The sequence below is a fragment of the Leptosomus discolor genome, chromosome 1, assembly GCF_034619465.1.
Source record: "Leptosomus discolor isolate bLepDis1 chromosome 1, bLepDis1.hap2, whole genome shotgun sequence".
NCBI classification, from domain to species: domain Eukaryota; kingdom Metazoa; phylum Chordata; class Aves; order Leptosomiformes; family Leptosomidae; genus Leptosomus; species Leptosomus discolor.
Window position 1 is genome coordinate 168,184,841 of NC_141391.1, and position 18,623 is coordinate 168,203,463.

Genomic DNA, 18,623 nt, shown 5'->3' on the forward strand with positions numbered 1-18,623 from the left:
AAGGAACATTTTACTTTGCCAATAGCAAAGACTACGTAGGGGTATGTACTGATAGTCACAGCTGACTTCAGCCCGAAGTTGCGTGCTGCTGAGAACAGCAACAGAGACCACCAAACGTGCTCGATACGTTCTACTGCAGCTGAAGTCTAACCTGAAGGCTGGCACATTCAAAACCAAATCACACCACGCACCTTCCCTGGCACGTTCTGTCCTGCAAAGAGTTGATGACTTCTTGCCCGGTATCCCAGCTCTGACAAGACTGGGATAAACAAGCACGGAAAGGCCAAGTTTCATATTAAGACAGGTCCAGTTTCAAGACAAGAAATGGCAAATCAAGCTTGTAAAATATTTAATAGAGCAGTTTCCCAGCAGACTCCTGACCAGAATCATAACCAGACTTCTAAAAAGTATATATATTTTTAGATCTGAAAATTTGTCTTTATTTTTTTTTTTTACAAAATGGATTCCAGGAAGTTTAAAAGGCAATATCATAGAGGACTTGGGTGCAGAAATCAGGTGTAGTCATTCAAAGCATTCAAGTAGGAATATGGTAATATAAATATTTGAAAAGCATCTTTTATCATAAATGTTCAAAACAAAATGTATAACTCATTCCAAACTAAAAATTGAACTTTTTAGCACGTATTTCCCTGAACAGAAAAAATAAGTAACTTTTGAAATATTTCTAAAGGCCTGAAAGCTTTTTTTTTTTCTTGGTTAGTTACATTAGAAGACTTGCCTTTGATTAAATTCCTTCCTTTCCAAATATGGAAAGTATTACATCAGTCCACTGTTAAAACAGACAATATGTTGCAAATTAATTCTGGTATAGTATGTTCCAACAAAGCCTAGAGTATAAAGGTGCTGAGGTGGCTTTGAGTTTAGTAGTCATCTCCTCTGCTGACAACCTCCTTGCACGTTGGGCGCAACAGTATAGTGTGCTCAAACTGCGCCGTGTACGAGCCTTTGATGTCGCATAAGGGAGGGTACGGATCCACGATGCCCAAGTCGCACAGGTTCTTCAGTGCCATTAGGTATTTACTCTCTCCCAGGCGATCCAGCCATCTGCGGCAGAAGGCAAGAGTACCAAAGTTTTCATTGATAACGTTTAGCAAGTGTTTCGCTCTTGGAAGCCTGAGGAAAAAAAAAAAAAAAAAAAAAAGAAGAACGCGTTTGAGGAGAGAGAGGTATCACCAGCAAGCATTCACTACAGAGATAAAACACATCAATTAAGAAAAGCGTTAGATTTCAAGGTATTTTAAAGCTGCCAGTCTTTGGATGTCTTTCTGCATCCATCAGGTGTTCTGTTCACAAATAAAGGTGCGTTCTCCTGCAGAAAGATACGCTTCAAAACAAACCTGAACGCTGCCAAATACCCTGGCCATCCGTTTTGAACAGGGCAGCCAGATTGTGACCACACCTGCATCCAACCATACAAGCAAAACTAAACGCAGTGACAGGAATCATTCTCTTAAGTAACAATAATAAAGAGATTAATTTTTTTAAAGAAAACCAGAATTCTTCCAGATCCAAAGTGGTTAATAATCTGAACCAATTTAGGTGTAAGCTTGGTGGTTTAACACACTGAAGTTTTACTTCTGCAGTCAAATACTTGGCAAGCTTTTTATTCATACTTACAATATAGAAGCATAAAAATTAGAGATTGATAGATCTGCCACAAAATAAACTCATTTCCAAACATAAGCAGTTCCTTTCCAACCCTTAGGCTAATTTCCACTCTCCCCCTCGCCTTTTTCATGTTTCTAGATTTTTCTATGGAAACAAAATAGAGCTGTCTGGAAAAACCACGTCTGCCTGCTGTGTTTCTAACCATAATAGCCTTCACTTCAGAAAATATGTTGCGCTACTAGAAATGCCAAAATGCAATCCCAGTGAAAACTGTGAATTAATAATCTATTTAATTTTATAGCAGTACACTGAAAACAAGAACTTAAGCCCCACAAAATATCTATACAAACAAAACAGATGACATGAATAGCTTGGTAAGTGCTGGGACAAGCACCAAGACAAAGACTGTGGCACACAACCATAATAGAGATGTTGATTTAAAAGAAAATCTATAGATTTAATATATAGAATAATTACAAGCATAATCTATATATTATTAATTATTTTAAAATTAGTAATGATACTTTAACAATCTTCCCATCCAGGTTTCTGAAGACATAATAATGTATTTTCTCCATTTCCAGATTCTTTGGAATAATTCCATATTGTTCCAGATTTACAGTCAGAGTGTATTTCATAACAAAAACATTGCTAACGCTCCCTTTGAGTCCTCTGACAGCCTTCTTAATTAGTGAAGAAGTTGTACTGTATCAAACTTGAACCCTAAGAGGGTGGTAGCTCTAGCACAATATACCAACAAAAAACAATAGCAGCAGCAGTAGTAACAAGATCCAACCTTATTGGCACATGCCCAACATCAAAGTTCTTCATATAATGAGAACACTCCATATCATCATGTACAACACCTTTTCCTGTGCTACCGAAGGTTTCTATAGCATACACTTCACCTTCCTAAGGAGAGAAAAAAGAAAAGGGGGGGGGGAACATGTTGCAATATGAAAGTAAGTGACATTGGGCCATTCTGATATAACAGTGTAACAAGTTCTGAACACAAGTAGTTAAACGTGAATAGATTCAATCACCAAATCAATGCAGAGAAAAATTCAATACAGAGATTTCACACAGCAAGGTTACAGATATGTCCAAATCATCAGCTATTTATGTTAGTACCATTTTGTTTGTTTCGAGCCATAAATATCAGCACATTTCCAGTCACAATTTCTCAGAGTCAGTGCAATTAAAACATTGTCAAAGCATACGTCTAACACAGCTAAGAAACTACATTCTGCTGCAAAACATTTGCTAACTGGAAGTAATTCTCCTTTGCTAATCAGACAGAAGTCCTAGGAAATGTATAGTTTAGATATAGCAAATAGATGTTGATTACAGAGACTTACTGCACTGAAGAACTTTCTGCCCAATTTCTGCAAGAATTTTCTGGTAACAGCAGCTAGTATAAACCCTTAACCTGCTCATTTCCACTCCACAAGATGAATTTCTTCAAGAAATGAAGGTGATATATATCTGCAAGGGCATTATCAAAATTCTAGCCAAGAACATACTGAAATGCCATTATATAAACTCATTTCTGCCAAGTGCATTCATATATCCTTAATGGTAGGACCACAAAAGGGACTTGACAAGATAGGGCATCAAACATTAACAGACAGAGGGAGCTGGGTTTTTCACTTCATTAAGCTACTTTGAAAGTCACAACCCAAAAATAAGAAGCCATATGAAAAGCAGTAACCCAGGCTTCAAATTCAAGAGAAACTCTTAAAAGATATCCCTGAATATTCAACTGATTTAATTTAAAAAAAAAACCAAACAAATAAAGCACACCCAAAACAAAGCCACAAAAAAAAACCCCACACGATGCCACAAAAAAATTCGCTTTACACCCACTTTTTCAGGCTAAGGATCATGAGAGGCTGTATTTCTCTCCATCACAAGAAACTCATTGGATTGCAGTTCAATACTATAATTAGCAGGGTACAGTAAGAGCTTGGCTATGCTCCACATTCCTCATCGGCAAAACTCTGTCTTTAACGATGTAGGACTGTGTCCTAAGTAACCTACAGAAGCTGAAGAAATTAAAAAACGGCTTCTCCCCAGTGTCTTGATATTCAATTACAACAATCTCAAAGCTCTGAAATCTTTAAGTAAGATTTGCTTAAAGAACACTTAGGTTTTATACTAGTAACATACTGATGATGTAGGATATACAAGACCTTGTTTTAGCTTAGTGAATGGTTAGAAGGGCACACAAGCTTTTTCTACCTTCTTTTTCCAATACTTTGTAATCCCTTTGCACACTCCTATCGATAAGACAATATTCAAAACCGTGTCATTTTGCTCACATCATTAACAAGGTGATCGACAATTATAAGACAAGTTTTGGGTGATGAGAGTGAGCCTACCTCAAAAAAAGTCCTGTCCAGACCACACCTGTCCCTATTCAGCTCTTACAAGTCTTATTTACTCTCATAGGCTTACTAGTGATCGTTGCTGATCAGTGATCAGGCTTGGAATGAAATTAAAAGCTTATCTCATTACCAATCTTTTAAATGAGCCTTCTTATCTTGTCAGAACATGAGCTTACATCAAAATGATGGCTAAATCTCGGTTTACATATTTTAATACCACCTTTCCGATTGGCAGTTTGCTGCATCGTGTACAGCAATTTCTCTTTCCCTGCTCCAAAACACTGTTCAAATACCACCTTTCATCCAGCCTCTCACCCTAACTAGAAATACAATTAAACATTTGCTATCTGCAAAGAAAAACTGTACCAGAAGCTTTTCAAGAAAGTCACCAGATCTCAGTACGCTTGCAAAAAGTCACCCAAAACTACAACACTACAGAAATATTTCTCAAGAATTACCCAAGCAAGAAAAGATTGTTATTTTGTCTTTTTAATTACAGAGTGAACAAACAAAAGTATGAATGACTGGCAAGTCCAAACACCTTTCAGGAAAACTCTGGTCCCTCAAGTTCACCCCAAAACCTGAATTCCTGTCCTCTTCCCTGCTCCCAAGTGCAGCATCCCAACACTGAATTCAAGTAACATGTACACATTGAGAAATAAATATGCAAGTTTCCAAAAGCATCCCTAAGGCCATTCAGATGTCAAGGTTGGTTTCTCTCCTGTTGTTTGGTGTGGTTTTTGTCTTTTTTTTTTTTTTTTTTAAAAATAGCAGGGTTCCAAGACTTCAATTTCAGAAAGCGTTAGATACCAGCACACTCCAGGGCTAAATGGAGAAGCCACTGAGATGAAACAAGAGTAATCACTCCTTTACAGGAACATTACAAAGTACTGCAAAGTTTCTCCTCTGCTGCTTTTATCCACCTGGACCACAAATACTACTCATGAGGACTGCACAGGAAATATTATTCTTGCAGTGACAGCTGGGGAAACTTAACAAAAGATTTAAGAACTCCATTTACCTCCATTCTTGTGGCTTCTCCTCCTTTCACAATGGGCACCGTTTTTCCAGCATGTATCCTATATGGCCCAATCGAGTGTCCATTCAAATTGCGAATTGGTTTCACTTTTGAAGAAAACATTAACATTACAGGCAATTTCCTAACATGTTAAACCCTTTAAAGCAGTTTGGTTTGTCAGTCCATACTGAAAGTACAACAGGGACTCATCATAGTGCAGAGGAACTAAACACAAAACTATCCACACATCTCGTACAAATTCCAGCCAAGACACAAGTTCGCTTCATGTGCTATACCAAAACTTCATTATTGAAGACTAGCAACTCCAACAGTAACAGAAGTTTATTAATAAAGCCAAACAGCAGGTATCAAATCATTTCTACATTTTGAAACCGTTGTTTAGCCTTCATCTTATCTGTTAAAGATATAATGCCTGGAAGGACAAGCCAAGAACATTCCTCCAGAGGAACAGCAAGCCAGTCAGAAACACCTGTTTACCCAAGTCACTCATACCGTACTTCTAGTACAGAACTCTTTTCAATATGATACAAAAATCAATATTTTTATAAATACATATACCCTAAAAGCACCTATCCTTATATAAAGGAAAGAACTTGCCTTGGTATGTTTTGCCATCAATTTCAACCTCGTAAGACTCCATAACTTCTTGTATGGCCTCCCCCACATCACAGAGACGTACATCTATTCCAGCACACTGAAAATAAAGTAAAATATAAACGGAAAATAATTGCAACGTTCACCGTAAAAGACGTGGTAAATGACCGACGTAACGACCATACCTTTATTCCAGTATTTGTGGCATCCTTTACAGCTTGTAATAGTCTGTCATATTTTGGATTGAACGTGACTGTAAAAGCACAGTCAATAATACGACCTGAAATCAGCAGAAGTTAATTAGCTTCACAGTCTTTGCACTGAAGAATGTTCTCAAAGTTTTAATTCATAAATGAAAACTAACCACTAATATGTGTCCCAAAATCTATTTTGCAAATATCATCGTACTGCAGGACTGTCGGATCTCCAGCGTTGGGAGTGTAGTGGGCGGCACAATTATTCAGAGAGCATCCAGTAGGAAACGCAAGACCCGCACTTAAACCATTCTCCTTTATCAGCTTACGTGAGCAATCTTCTAGTTTTTCACTACAAGGCAGAAGGGAGGGAGAAGGAAAAAAAAAAAGAACATAACAGTTGTCATTAATGTTTCTTATGACAACTTCAAATTAATCAACGCAAGAACAAAACCTCAGAAATATATTCAAGCAGTGTTTTAATGTGAAATCTTAACCTACTTGTACGCCAACTAGAAGGAGACTCTAGACTGGAAAACAAATACAACATAATAATCGTCAGTTCTTTGTGTCATTTCTTCTACCCCTTCTTGGTCAAATTTGAGCACTTCACTAGCGTTTTTACTCTAATTTTAAGATCTCCAATTCTCAAGCTGTTAGCTACTGGAAAGCTACAGCTACACCAGTGCATACTCCTATAGTGGCAGCAAATTATGTAAACTGCAGCCCACACCAGTGCACCATACTCTGATTTCATTTAAGGAAGCTATTCACTCAGAGCAATCAAGAAAAAGAAGAGAGCTTATTTTAACAGGTAAGCCCCCATACTCTGAGATACTTTAGGAAGAAAAATCATGTTTTGAGAAAATTATTGCTTATAACTATAACAGTCAAACCGTGTAATTCAGTATGACAGATTTATTTCAGCCAGACTAGTGATTGTTAAGGCAGCTGTCTGTCTTCCACTTTCCCTGATGGTGTATTATTTCTTTCTGTTATCCTCACAGTTACCCTGGGGATCAGCCCTGATTAGCTGTCTTACTACCCTGCTCTTGTCAGCACAGTCCTCAGTCGTACCAGGCTGAAAGCACCCGATTTTGAAAGCTAAACTGTCCTGGGTAAGTGCAGTCCTTGGACAGCAGACATGCACTCTAGATAAACTGAAGGATGGAAAAAGGAATAGTTGGAAGATCACAAGAATCAGTCCAGGCTAATTATTTATTTAAACTTTACCTTAATCAAACTTATGTTTATCTTAACCCATTCGCTCAGTTATTTCTTATCAACTGAGAACACCACAGAAACCTCAGTCGGCGAAGACTAAACATAGACAAAAATCTTCTTGCCCTGGACCGAGTACACAGCCATCCCGTTTTTATGTCTCTTCACTCACTCCCAGCCACAGACTGCACCGGCACTGCTCATCCGCACAGCATTTCACTGACAATTCTGGCAAAAGCCAGGTTGTTTACTACCACCATCGCTGCTTCTCTCAGCACCGCTGTAGAACTTATGTGCAAGAGTAGCCAAGGCACTGAAGATTAAAATCAAGTGTGCACTCAAAATAACTAAACATAACTGAAAGCTTAGTTTGAAATTCAGTACGATTCCAGGCCCTGTAAAACTGCATAAGCCAAGAATGTGTTATAAGAGGAAACTTAAAGGAAATAATTGGGGATATTGGTTGTGTACTTCAAACAGAAATCCTCCCAACACTCGTGACAGTGAATTAAGCGCACAAAATTGAGACTAAATCCCTCCCCCTCTGGAGAATGAAGAAAAATCTACAGCAGAGGTCTTTGAGAAGATTTGTGTCCTTACCAGATTTCTATCATTGTCATTCCAGGTTTTATCCAGCTCATAACATATTTCCTCACTTGTCTGTGTGCCTCTGCAGCCTCCCGAAAATCATTCCAGATTTCCTCACTGGCTTGGTCTAGGGCTTTCTTTTCTTCACTAGTTGTTCTCCAAGCAGCAGTTCGCCTTCAAAATAAAGAAACAAAGTGTGTCATGAAAATTTACTATAATCACAGTAGTCATTATGACTTCTGTCTAAAGCCTGCAAAGCGTTTATTAACCAGTCAGGTCTACATTCCCCTGTGCAACAGAAAAGATCCTGATTTATGAAATTTTCTGAACAAAGGAAGCCTATTAGAAAAAAAAAAACAAACCAAACCTATCAGCACCACAGACTGGCACCTGTGAAAAGCAGTAACACTGCAGACAAAAAAAAAAAAAGTCATGTATACACCGAAATTAAACTCAGACCACAAACCACATTATTCCCTTTAAATTTTCAGAAGTCCCAAGCCTCCCAAAAGCCCAGAGACGCAGTGCGCTTGAAGGATGCATAACACTTTTTGAAAAGACAGAACAGCCTGCAATTCTATCTTGAGTTTAGCATGGCAAATCACTGCAACATGCTCTGCTTATGCAAAAAGTTTATTTTTGCACAATCTTACTCATTCAGACAGTCCTCTTCCTGTACAGAGAAGAATCTCAGCACTCTAGCATAGCTACTTGGCCCAGAAACTGTTACTGACACACAGACAAGAAGCGCCTTCAAAATTTAAGAGCTTGCAGCTCCAGTATTACTTTTGCTCACCCTCAGAATATTTAGGTAATAACACAGCATAGGAACTATGACACATGCCAGGAAGTTCCTCTCTAAATTTGCTGGATGGTGAATTAACATTTGTTCCAGCAGAACATCACTCATTTTGGCTCTGGTAGGTTCACGGAAAAAATACAAGAATAATTTTTAACACAAGACTAAATATTAGTTTTGAATGTATTTCTTTATTGTCCAAGAAGCCATACGACTAAGGTTCCAAGAAAGCAAACAAAGAAGTAACTTAAGCACTCCAGCAACTGTCAGAGCTTAACTAAAAAACTGTTCCTCTGACTACACAGTAGGGATACCCTTCAAATGGTGAAGCTGGAGCCCTGTCATGATGAGGAAAAAACCCTGGTGGTAACTTAAAGAGCTCCATATATGTTTTGCAGGACAAGTACTACTAAAAACAATACATAGCTGCACAACCCAACAGGTGGGTGATAAAAGAAAAAGGATGATAGACAAGATGGATCAAAGATGCTGGATTATGCCAAAGTTTCCAAATTTAGAAATTAACTTTTACCTTTACCTTACACAATGTAAGAAAGCTGATTCTAAGTAAACAACTGAATAGGATTACTTTTTGAAGTCCAAAGGTGTAGCTACTTAACTGTTTCATAGACATGTAACTTGCTCCACTCTAAGAGCTTCCTTCACAGCCAAAAAACAGGTATGAGTGAGCCAAGAGACTATGCCCTGCAATTTTGCTGCATTTTGAACTGAGTATTTATACAGTGTTAAGAGGACTGCAATCCTAAAGCAGAGGTGAAAAAGTGAAGGATAACAGGCTATTCTGTAAAATTTTTCTCAGGATGACCAGAGATCCAAATCCAAATATTTGAGACCCTTTTGCTTGTTTCCCTTGAACCTCCTGCTCCTTTTCAGATAAAGTAACAACGGTGCAAAGGAGAAATCCCATGCTTACTTTTCTGAGCAGTTTTCTTGCTGCAATAGCAAGCATCACACATACTACTCTCAGAATTTGCCTTACACTGGTAAACTCCATAAAAAAAAACAAACACCCAAACAAAACCACAACAGGCTGCAACACCTAAGCCCCCTTAGTGGCCTTACTTGGAAACTGGACTATGCCAGCACAGCAGTCACAGCAAACACAAAGAAGATGAAAGAGGTGTACTGAAGAAAAACAGTGGGGAAGAGGGACTTGGGGATCCTTTCAGATTGCTCCGGATTCCAGCAGGGAACATCCTCTGGTAGCAAAAGCTGCTGACAGAGTCTGGGCAGCTGCTCCACCATTAGTCACAGACTTAAGCACAAACTCCAGCAAACTGGCAGGAAGCCATCCTCGCTCTACCCTACTGGATTTCAGTGTATAGTCACTCCATGCAAGTTGACTGGGGGACAAAATAGCCTCTACATTTGAAAATACTCTTATCAGACCCAAAGCATTTGGCTGCCAAAACTGCACCACTGCCACCTGGGAGGTTAGGAAAGGAGGTGACAAGAAATCCTGCTTGTGCCTAAGCACTTCAGGACATGCAAAAAATCAACTGATCAGAGAAAGGTCTCACACCAAACATCAAGTCCTCCAACAGGTACATGAGCCAACAAGCCTTTCTGAGGACAGTCTCCTAATGTGCTGGCTACCACAAGTCAGCTTAAGAAATTCACCTATTGCTCCAAGTCATTTGTTCCCATCTTTTCACTCCACTTCACAGCCCCCAGCTTTCACTAGTGCAAATCCTTATAGGACTGTGCTGTAAACTATGTTTTAGCGATCAAAGATAACAATTCCAGAAAATAATTCCCCTAGGTTATCTTAACCCAGATCATAGCACAGGGGCAGAAACAAGCAGGCAGGGACAAAAATTCCTTAATCTCACTTTAACAAAACTGGCATATCATGAAAGATTGCTTATAGCTTCTCTGCCCTCTCTGTAGCATCATTTCAAAGTCAGATGTCTTCAACAAAAGATGTAAGCCTTCAAACAAAACTAAATACTTGAGATATAAAAATATCGAAGCTGTTAGTCTGTTGTCTATATAAAAATTGATTCTCTGCTATTTTTTCCCCTGAAAAATGAACTATACCCACTTCTAGTTCAACTTCCCACACAAAACACACAATTCTAGGTTGATGAGAGGTAACTTTAGAAAGCATGTGACACCAAGAGTTAAGAATAGAAGCACAACTCTAAAAAAAAAAAATAATCAAAGACAAAACCCTACTGACCTCAGCATGAATAAGGGAAGTGGCACAAAAACACTTCACCAATATAAAATGAAACTATTATTCAGAATAGGAAATATTCTGGCATTCATGTCAGCTACTAGTTTAAGTAGCTGCTTATGTCAGGAAATGCTAAAGTAGCATCATAAGACTTAAATGTCTAAATTAGTATCAAAACTAAGCATATATTTGCTTAAGCAAATTATATAAAGCAACTATTTCAGGTTCCTTAGGAGAGTATATTCTTCTTCTATAGCAGAACACTCTTAGTACAGAAAAGATGCCCCACTTAAATCCTGTTAGAAAAAGTGGGTTTCCTTGTTTGGCTTTTTTTTATTTTCCTTTTCAAATGAATAGTAAAGAATCCAGAGCAAAACACTTAATCTTCAATAGCTGGTTATGTAACAGAGGTGTAAAATAGTGTGTTATTTGTTAATAAACTATGAACATGCTTAAGATGTTTATAATCTAATTTCCTGGATTGTTTAAATCATGTCCTTCTGAACGTGGCAAATGCAGACAAACACTTAACTCAAGCACGAAAGAATCATTCCTGGCTCAGCCCGTCAGGACTACCCTGTGAAAGTCCTTCACTAGCATGCCAATACCGTGCATACAAACAGGGCGGGCATTTATAAATAAATACAAGCATACCTTGTGATCAAATTGAAGTCATTAAAAAGAAAAGGCTTCCTCAAAACCAAATTTTAACCTCATAAAAGTGAAACCCTATTATCTGTGAATATCTGAACACAATTTATAGGTTGTACTAGGCTCTTAACTATGTTGCTTACACTCCATGAAAAACACACATTGACTTTAATCTACTATTTTTTCAGAATCAAATTACTCTGAAACATTTATTGGTGGTTTAAACTAAACAATGCTTTCAGAAACATAAATATTTATCTACTCTTCCCCCCCCTTTGGTTTAAACTATTTTTTCAGAGTTTTGATTCAAAATTTCCTGGGATGTTTTCAGTAATACTCGGTCTTTTCATTCAGATTTTCATGCAAGTCAAGGTAATGCCACCCCCGACCCTCCAAGTAAAACGTAACTTTCCACAACACTTCATGCAGGAAAAAAAATCAGGAAACTCAATCAAGTTGGCACATCCTAGTTCCTAACAAAGCATAAATAAATAGTAATACCCTATAAAAGCATAAGGATGCAGATCACTGTTCCAGTAAACCACTAGAAGCCATTGGTTGTTTAGTAAAATCAGACATTATTCCCACATCACTATGAATTATAAAAACCAGTTTAAGTTATAAAAACCATATATACACAGAAACAAAGAGAAACAAAGTGCAGAATACACACGTAGGCTTTTAAGTTAAACTGTCTCATACTCAGAGATTGACATGTCTCTATCAAAAAATACAAGTAATAAAAAGTTGACCTCTAGATGCGCCCAAAACTGCTGCATAACAGTGTCTCATCTCCCTAATTTTTAAGCCTTCACTCAGTTCTAATTCAGACTATATTCTTCTTACAAGTTGCCTATTGAAATGTTGTTGGTCCCTTGAGTCTCGAGGTCCCCTGCCTCATGGCAATTCTGCTCATACAGGCTACACCTTAATTAAAAGGGTAACGAAGGAGGAACATTTCTTGCCTGAAGACTTGTATTCATTAAGTTCAGATGATCCAGTTAAAAAAAACCCAACCAAACCAAAAAAAACCCACATTACAACTCGCTTTGTCCATTTAGTTGTACATTAACAGTTTTGCAATTCAGCACATCCAGATGACAGCATTTATTTTTTAAGCTTAAAACACTCACCCATCTTGTGTTGGTGGGTATTCACATTCTTCTCCCTTCGGGAATATGTTGCTGGGAAATAGGTCACATATTGGAATAGAAGGCGGATCTGTCTGGACCTTAGCTGTTGAGCGTAATTTAAGGAAGTTTTACATACGGTACACTGGAAACACTAAGTATCTTATTTCAACCACAAAACTTAAGCAGTACAAGTTTTTTAAGATCCTCTTACTAGAATTTGGCCTTCCTCCAAAACATCATCCTATCATGATGCCCTCATGTGACTTTATTTGGCCAACACTTAAGATGGCAATCAGTGATATCAGAAAGAAGAAGACTTCGCCAGACTTAGCCTACAAACCCCAACTGCACCCCAAAATTTGTTTCAGCTGCGAAGAACAGCACTTACACATGCTTATACCAAATATTCATGCAGTCTGTATTTTTGTGCTTGATACCTACGTCCTTTCTTCTTTTTCTTCTTCTTCTTCTTCTTCCCTGTTGCTCCATCTCCTTCACCCTCTCCATCTACAGGAAAGAAAGTGCTCAGGTGACATAAAAAGAACCAAAAACTCTGAGTAAGACACAAAACCATCTGGACTATTTGGAAACACTTCTTTCACAGCAGAATTTAATGGATTAAAAGACAACAGTGAGAAGCTGTCACCAAACCATTAGCACTTTCAGTCCCTGCACCAAACAGACCTAAAAAAATAATTCTAAAGTTATGACTTAAACATGTCAACAAACAAGAGAAAAAAAGCAGCTCAGGGAAAGAGTTTTCAGAAAGTCCTCGATCCTCAATTCACCCAAAAAGATGCCTGGGGTTGGGGGTGTGCATGAGAGAGAACTGTATTAGACACAACAGCTAACAAAAAGCTAGGAATTACTGCTTCAAACCCATCTCCTGATGCTTCAGCTAAAGGAACTTAACGCATCTGGAAAGCTAAAAAACCCAAACAAGTAAAGATGACAGCACTTGGGTCAGGATGAGTTTAATCTGGAGATAACAGGGAAAGTCACAACCAGCACTGAGCAAAAACACTGCATGTGGGATGTACCAGCAGGAGGTTTTCAGACAGCACAGCATGTAAGCACCAAGAATCGGCCTCACCGTGTTACAGTCACATTTGGGAGTTATCCACAGCCCCATGGGCTTCGTGTTTGGCTACATCCAATGCTTTGTTATCTCACACACAATGAAGTATTTATCTAATGTGATACCATCTAACCAAACCTTCTGGACCTAACCACAAGTTCATTTCAAAATGGATAAGCACTAGTCATCTACATTTATTTTTATCTAAAGTAAAAAGTAAAATTGAAAGAATTTTTAAGATCAAGTCAAAGCACTGTCATTTTGAATGTATTTATACAGAAACTTGTATTTCCTCATTTATTTAAAAACAAAACCAAACCAAACCACTGACCAGTTTTTCCAGTCACTAGATTTCAAGCCTCTCCTGATGGTCAGTGTCATCCACATTTTCATGCCATAGTGACTGCTGTAATCTTGCAGCTGGGGCAAATTTCAGGAATGTGTCACCCCCGCCCCTCCTTTTGGCATCAAGTATCTCATTTTAAATTTTTGTAAAAAACTGCAAGTGTAAATCGTACTACTAGTGTAACTACACCATAGCCCAGCCTATCACCTTCTCCATCAATCCACATTTCATAGGCAGACAAAAATCTTTAATAGTACATATAAATTTCCTTAAAATGCAGTAACTGCCACTCTCTTGACCTTGAGCTGTGCTCAAACCATTCATCAAGAAATTAATTAGATGTGACTCCAGTTCATTCACCCAGTGATTTTTTTTTTTTTTTTTTTTTTTTAATGCTAGGCCTAAACTGCAAAAGAAGTACCGCATGTCTTAAGTGTGGTCGCTGTTGCTATCCGCTTATTGTGGCTTTTTCATACATCGCTGCAGGTGAGTCTGCCAACTGCAAGACAAACTAACGGGACATACGCTTTCACGTCCTTGAAGGCTGCTGCAGACTAACTGTGCTGCCAGAAACATAACTACTGCATCTGACCAATACCCTGTTTGTCTTCAGTTATTTAGCTGGTAATGAAAACAAATTTTCACCAGACAAGCAATTTAAGATCTTCACAAAACTGAAGCCCAACCTTATGCCATTTTGGTATGTTTAGTAACAGCCTAGTATCATGCAAAAGTTTTATCTATCAGCATGTTGTAACACCACAACAGAAATCTGAAGAGCACTTCCTAATCTCTCCCAGATTTCAAAAGGTACACAGTCTCATTTCTGAGGCCACTCAGTTATGGGCTTAACAAGGGCGAATAAAAAAAAGGGGAGGTGTAGATAATTTATTGGGTTTAAGCTAATGCAGCACTATGTCTTAAGCAACACCTCTGAAACTACACAATTGAGATGCTAAGTGGTGAGAACCAGTACAAGCAAAAACACACGGTTGTGTTCAAAAAAACAAACTGACGGTAATTTTTATTTTTCTGCAAAAATATTACTGTTTTTCTAAAAACACATCCAAGCCTAAGACGTGGAAAAAAGAAAGTTTATTTCAGTGATAGCACCACTTCATTTTTTTTTCATACTTAATACTAATTGCTAATACTGTAACAAGCATAAAAGAACAGAGCACTTGATCTATGACTAACAATGTTATTTCTCCTGAGACAGAACTACAACTATTCTAACAACTTTCAGAGGTTTTTTTCATTGTATAAAGTTTTCACTATCCTCCTCAATACTTCTTTCTTTAGTTGCAATGACGGCAAGGCACGTGTTGTATTAATTATCTTTCAACTCCATAACCTGAGATATACCATAAAATAAATAAGCCATCAGAATACACTTCTATAGAAAGTAACTGCATGAAACTGGATGTTATATACAGATTAATAATGTTCAAAGATCAATTCATTTGTAATTTCATATATCCCAGCACACTGACTTCATTATTTTTTAAGCTCCTATATCCAATTTATTAAATTAAGTTCTAGAATGATGAATTCCAGGAATAATCATAGAATGGTTTGGGTTGGAAGGGACCCTAAAGATCACCTAGTTCCTATCCCCCTGCCATGGGAGGGACACCTTCCACTAGACCGGGTTGCTCAAGGCTCCATCCAGCCTGGCCTTGAACACTGCCAGGGAGGGGGCAGCCACAACTTCCTTAGGCAACTGGTTCCAGTGTCTCACCACCCTCAGGGTGAAGTTCTTCCTTGTACCTAGTCTAAACCTCCCCTCTCCCAGCTTCCAACTATTACCTCCACATAGTAACACTGCAGGCCCTTGTAAAAATAATCAACTAAGATGATTTCTAAGCACAACAGTAAGAACCACTTCAAGGTGCTGAGCTAACTTTAAACGTTAATTCACAAGAAGGAAACTAAATTACTATCTTGAGATATGTATTTTCTTAAGCGTCCATTTCTATTGAGAACCACTAACTAAAACCAAGGAAAGACAGCATTTTTATCTGGTATTTGTACAGAAAACATGCATCCAGCCTGGATTCCAATACCAGACACGTCCAAGACACTTGAGTAGAACACCAGCTCCATAGCACAAGCAACCCACAAGGTGTATGCCTCGCTTGTGTATTAATCGCTCCCCAGTTCAGTTTTAATGAAAAACTAGAATTACATATGAACCGGTTTGAAGTCACTGGTAAAGACCTGAAGACCTTCTCTTAATTAAAATGCTCCCTTAAAATTTTCTCAGTATTTTTTGTTTTAAGCCAAGAATAAGAGACAGCATTTGGAACAGAAATTTATACTGACCATGGTAACACAAGTGAGAATGATTTACAGCTTGCCTTATCTTAAACTAAACATTTCCCTTCAGTAATAAGATCTTTGAAAACAAGAAGCTTTAACAAAAGCATACAGTTGCATCTCACCTCTCCCAAGCAAAACCAACCAAAAAAAAAACAAACCCAAAAGGCATCTGTAAAAGTTTGTTAAAACGTGAGTCTAGAAAGAAACTGAAACTGGAAAGATCAAGAGAAAAGACAAGTTGCACTTGCCTTCATCATCATCATCTTTTTCTTTCTCCTCCAGTGCTTGCTTATCCAATTGTTTTGCTACATCATCAAGAGCACCTTCCATTTCTTTATCTGTATCTTGTCCTGTTTGTAAAATTAAAGTATGACTTACAGTGAAAGGACAGCTCCACAACAGTAAACAACAGTCATCAAAACTTTATAAAAATATTATGCTGTACTCATCCTACAGCTACCAGAGCACACAACGCCTTTTTTTTTTTTTCTTTTAAAGCAGAACCAATGTGTAAGATCGTAGGGCACTACAGGGACAGGTACTGTTATTGAAACTTGCACATAAAGGTAGCGTTATCCAGACGCTTCAGATTATTTTTTTTTCTCCCAGAGTAAACTCATTCTTGCCATAGCAGCAGCCTGCTCTTCTGAGATAATACGGGTGTGAAGCAGATAATTATAAACGCACAGCATGATCGCCACTAACTGCTAGCCTGCTAAAACAAACCCAAACCGTAGTTCCTTTACACTATTTGCCCAGACTTGCTCCGGCTTCCCCAGAGAACTTGGGAGGGGTACAGAGCCTCCGTCATGCGGGGTGACTTTTACAGCAGCAGTCTTACGCCTTTCCCCCCCTCAGGGCACAGGAGAGGATAAGGGAAGGGGTGGCTTCTTCTGCGCGCACCGGAGCAGGGAGGACTATCTTCGCCCCAGCTTCCCTGACGCTGAAACGCAGCAGCATCCCCCCGGCACCCACCAGCCTCCTCCTCGCCGAGGGGAATGCCCACGCAGCCGCCACGGGCCGGGACAGCGGCCTCAGCGGCCCCCACCACCCTGCCCGCCCCCCTCCAGCAGGACCCCTCCGCCACCCACAGCCACCCGTTGCCGCGCACGGGGCCCGCTCCGCCGGGTCGCGGCCCCCTCATGCCGCCCCGCCGGCCTGTCAGCAGAGGGTCCCGGCGCGGCCCGGCCCCTACCCGCGGGGCCCGCTTTGCCCTTCTTCTTCTTCTTGCGCTTCTTCTTCGCACCATCCTCCGTGCCGAGGCCCGCCGCGCCGCCCTCCGCGCCGTCCTTGTCCTCAGGCTCCGGCGGCAGCTCGCCGTTGAGGTGCTTCTCCGCCTCGGCGGCGGCGCTGCCCGCCTGCCCCACGCCCGCCATGTCGCCGCGGCCGCGCCGCCTCCCACACACGGGGCGAGCGAGAGAGAGCGAGCGGCGGGGCCGGCCCTCCGCTCTATGGTGGGCGCGGGGCACGCCGGGAAGGCTGGAGGACTCCGCCGGGGGCGGGGGGGAGGAGGAGAAAGAGCGCGGGGAGGGAGGGAGAGGCCTGACCTCGCACCGCCCCTCAGGCGGGCGCAGGCGCCGCCGGCCCCGGTGTGAGCGGCGGCGGCGGCTGGGGAGGGGCCGCGGGGCCCGTGTGACGGCGTGTGGCGGCGGTGTCCCGTCGCCTGCCGTTGTCCCGCCGGCTGTCCGTGGGCCCGCCAGCCGCCTGCCGGCGTGGCTGCGCTCTCGGAGCGCCGCGGCCCCCCTGTACCCCGCAGCCAGTCACCGGGGCCGCGGCTTGGGGGCACCGTTGGGCGCCGGCACCGTCGTTGTCCTCAACCTCAGTCTTAGGCCTGGTCATGTCGTGGTTCCTTTTTGTAGGCCCCACTGACACGCAGGGCTGTGGTCAGATGACGTTTCACGTGTGTTTTCTAGGGGCAGCTTGTGCCCTTGAGGTTGAAAGGCCCCTTTTGCTCTCCTGCATTTTCCAGCCGGCTGGAACTGGTGGAGTCCAAACTGTGTGAGCGACACAAAACGGTTCCTCATCACTGGGTTTCCATTTGGAGAGGGTGAGCAGAATAAGATGTCAAGCCGGCAGGCATCGCCAAGGAAGGTTTCAGAAATGCATGCTGAGGGCCAATGGCAGGGACTTGCTCTGTCTTCACCAGCAATTATCTTTGTGGGGAAATAGAATTAAAAAATGGAAAATCTTACCAGAACAAAACAGACTTTTCCCAGTAGGAGTAGCTGCTGTGGAATGTTTCATATGTTAAGGTTTTACAGCTTGAGAACACTGAACAAATTAACTAAGTCACATGAGAGATAACTTGTACAGAGGGAAAATAAAGTAAGAAAAAATAACTTGTTCTGAGTCCCATGGAGCAAAAAAGGAAGACTCTAATACATAGTGAAAGGCACCGCCCTGTCCCATTTCCACCACTTCCAGGAAAACCAAGGAGAAATA

The 18,623-nt window shown here is 40.5% G+C and overlaps 1 protein-coding gene across 1 annotated transcript; it reads right to left on the reverse strand.

Moving 5' to 3' along the window:
- Positions 1-414: 414 nt before the first annotated feature.
- METAP2 (methionyl aminopeptidase 2) lies at positions 415-17,557 on the reverse strand. The gene is made up of 11 exons (XM_086480123.1): positions 17,377-17,557; positions 16,430-16,531; positions 12,877-12,942; positions 12,436-12,538; positions 7,665-7,826; positions 6,014-6,195; positions 5,835-5,929; positions 5,653-5,749; positions 5,038-5,141; positions 2,426-2,541; positions 415-1,134 (listed from the first exon to the last, which is right to left on the reverse strand). Exons 1-11 carry the CDS (start codon positions 17,555-17,557, stop codon positions 882-884), a joined length of 1,461 nt encoding a protein of 486 aa, XP_086336249.1. The 3' UTR covers positions 415-881.
- Positions 17,558-18,623: the final 1,066 nt, after the last annotated feature.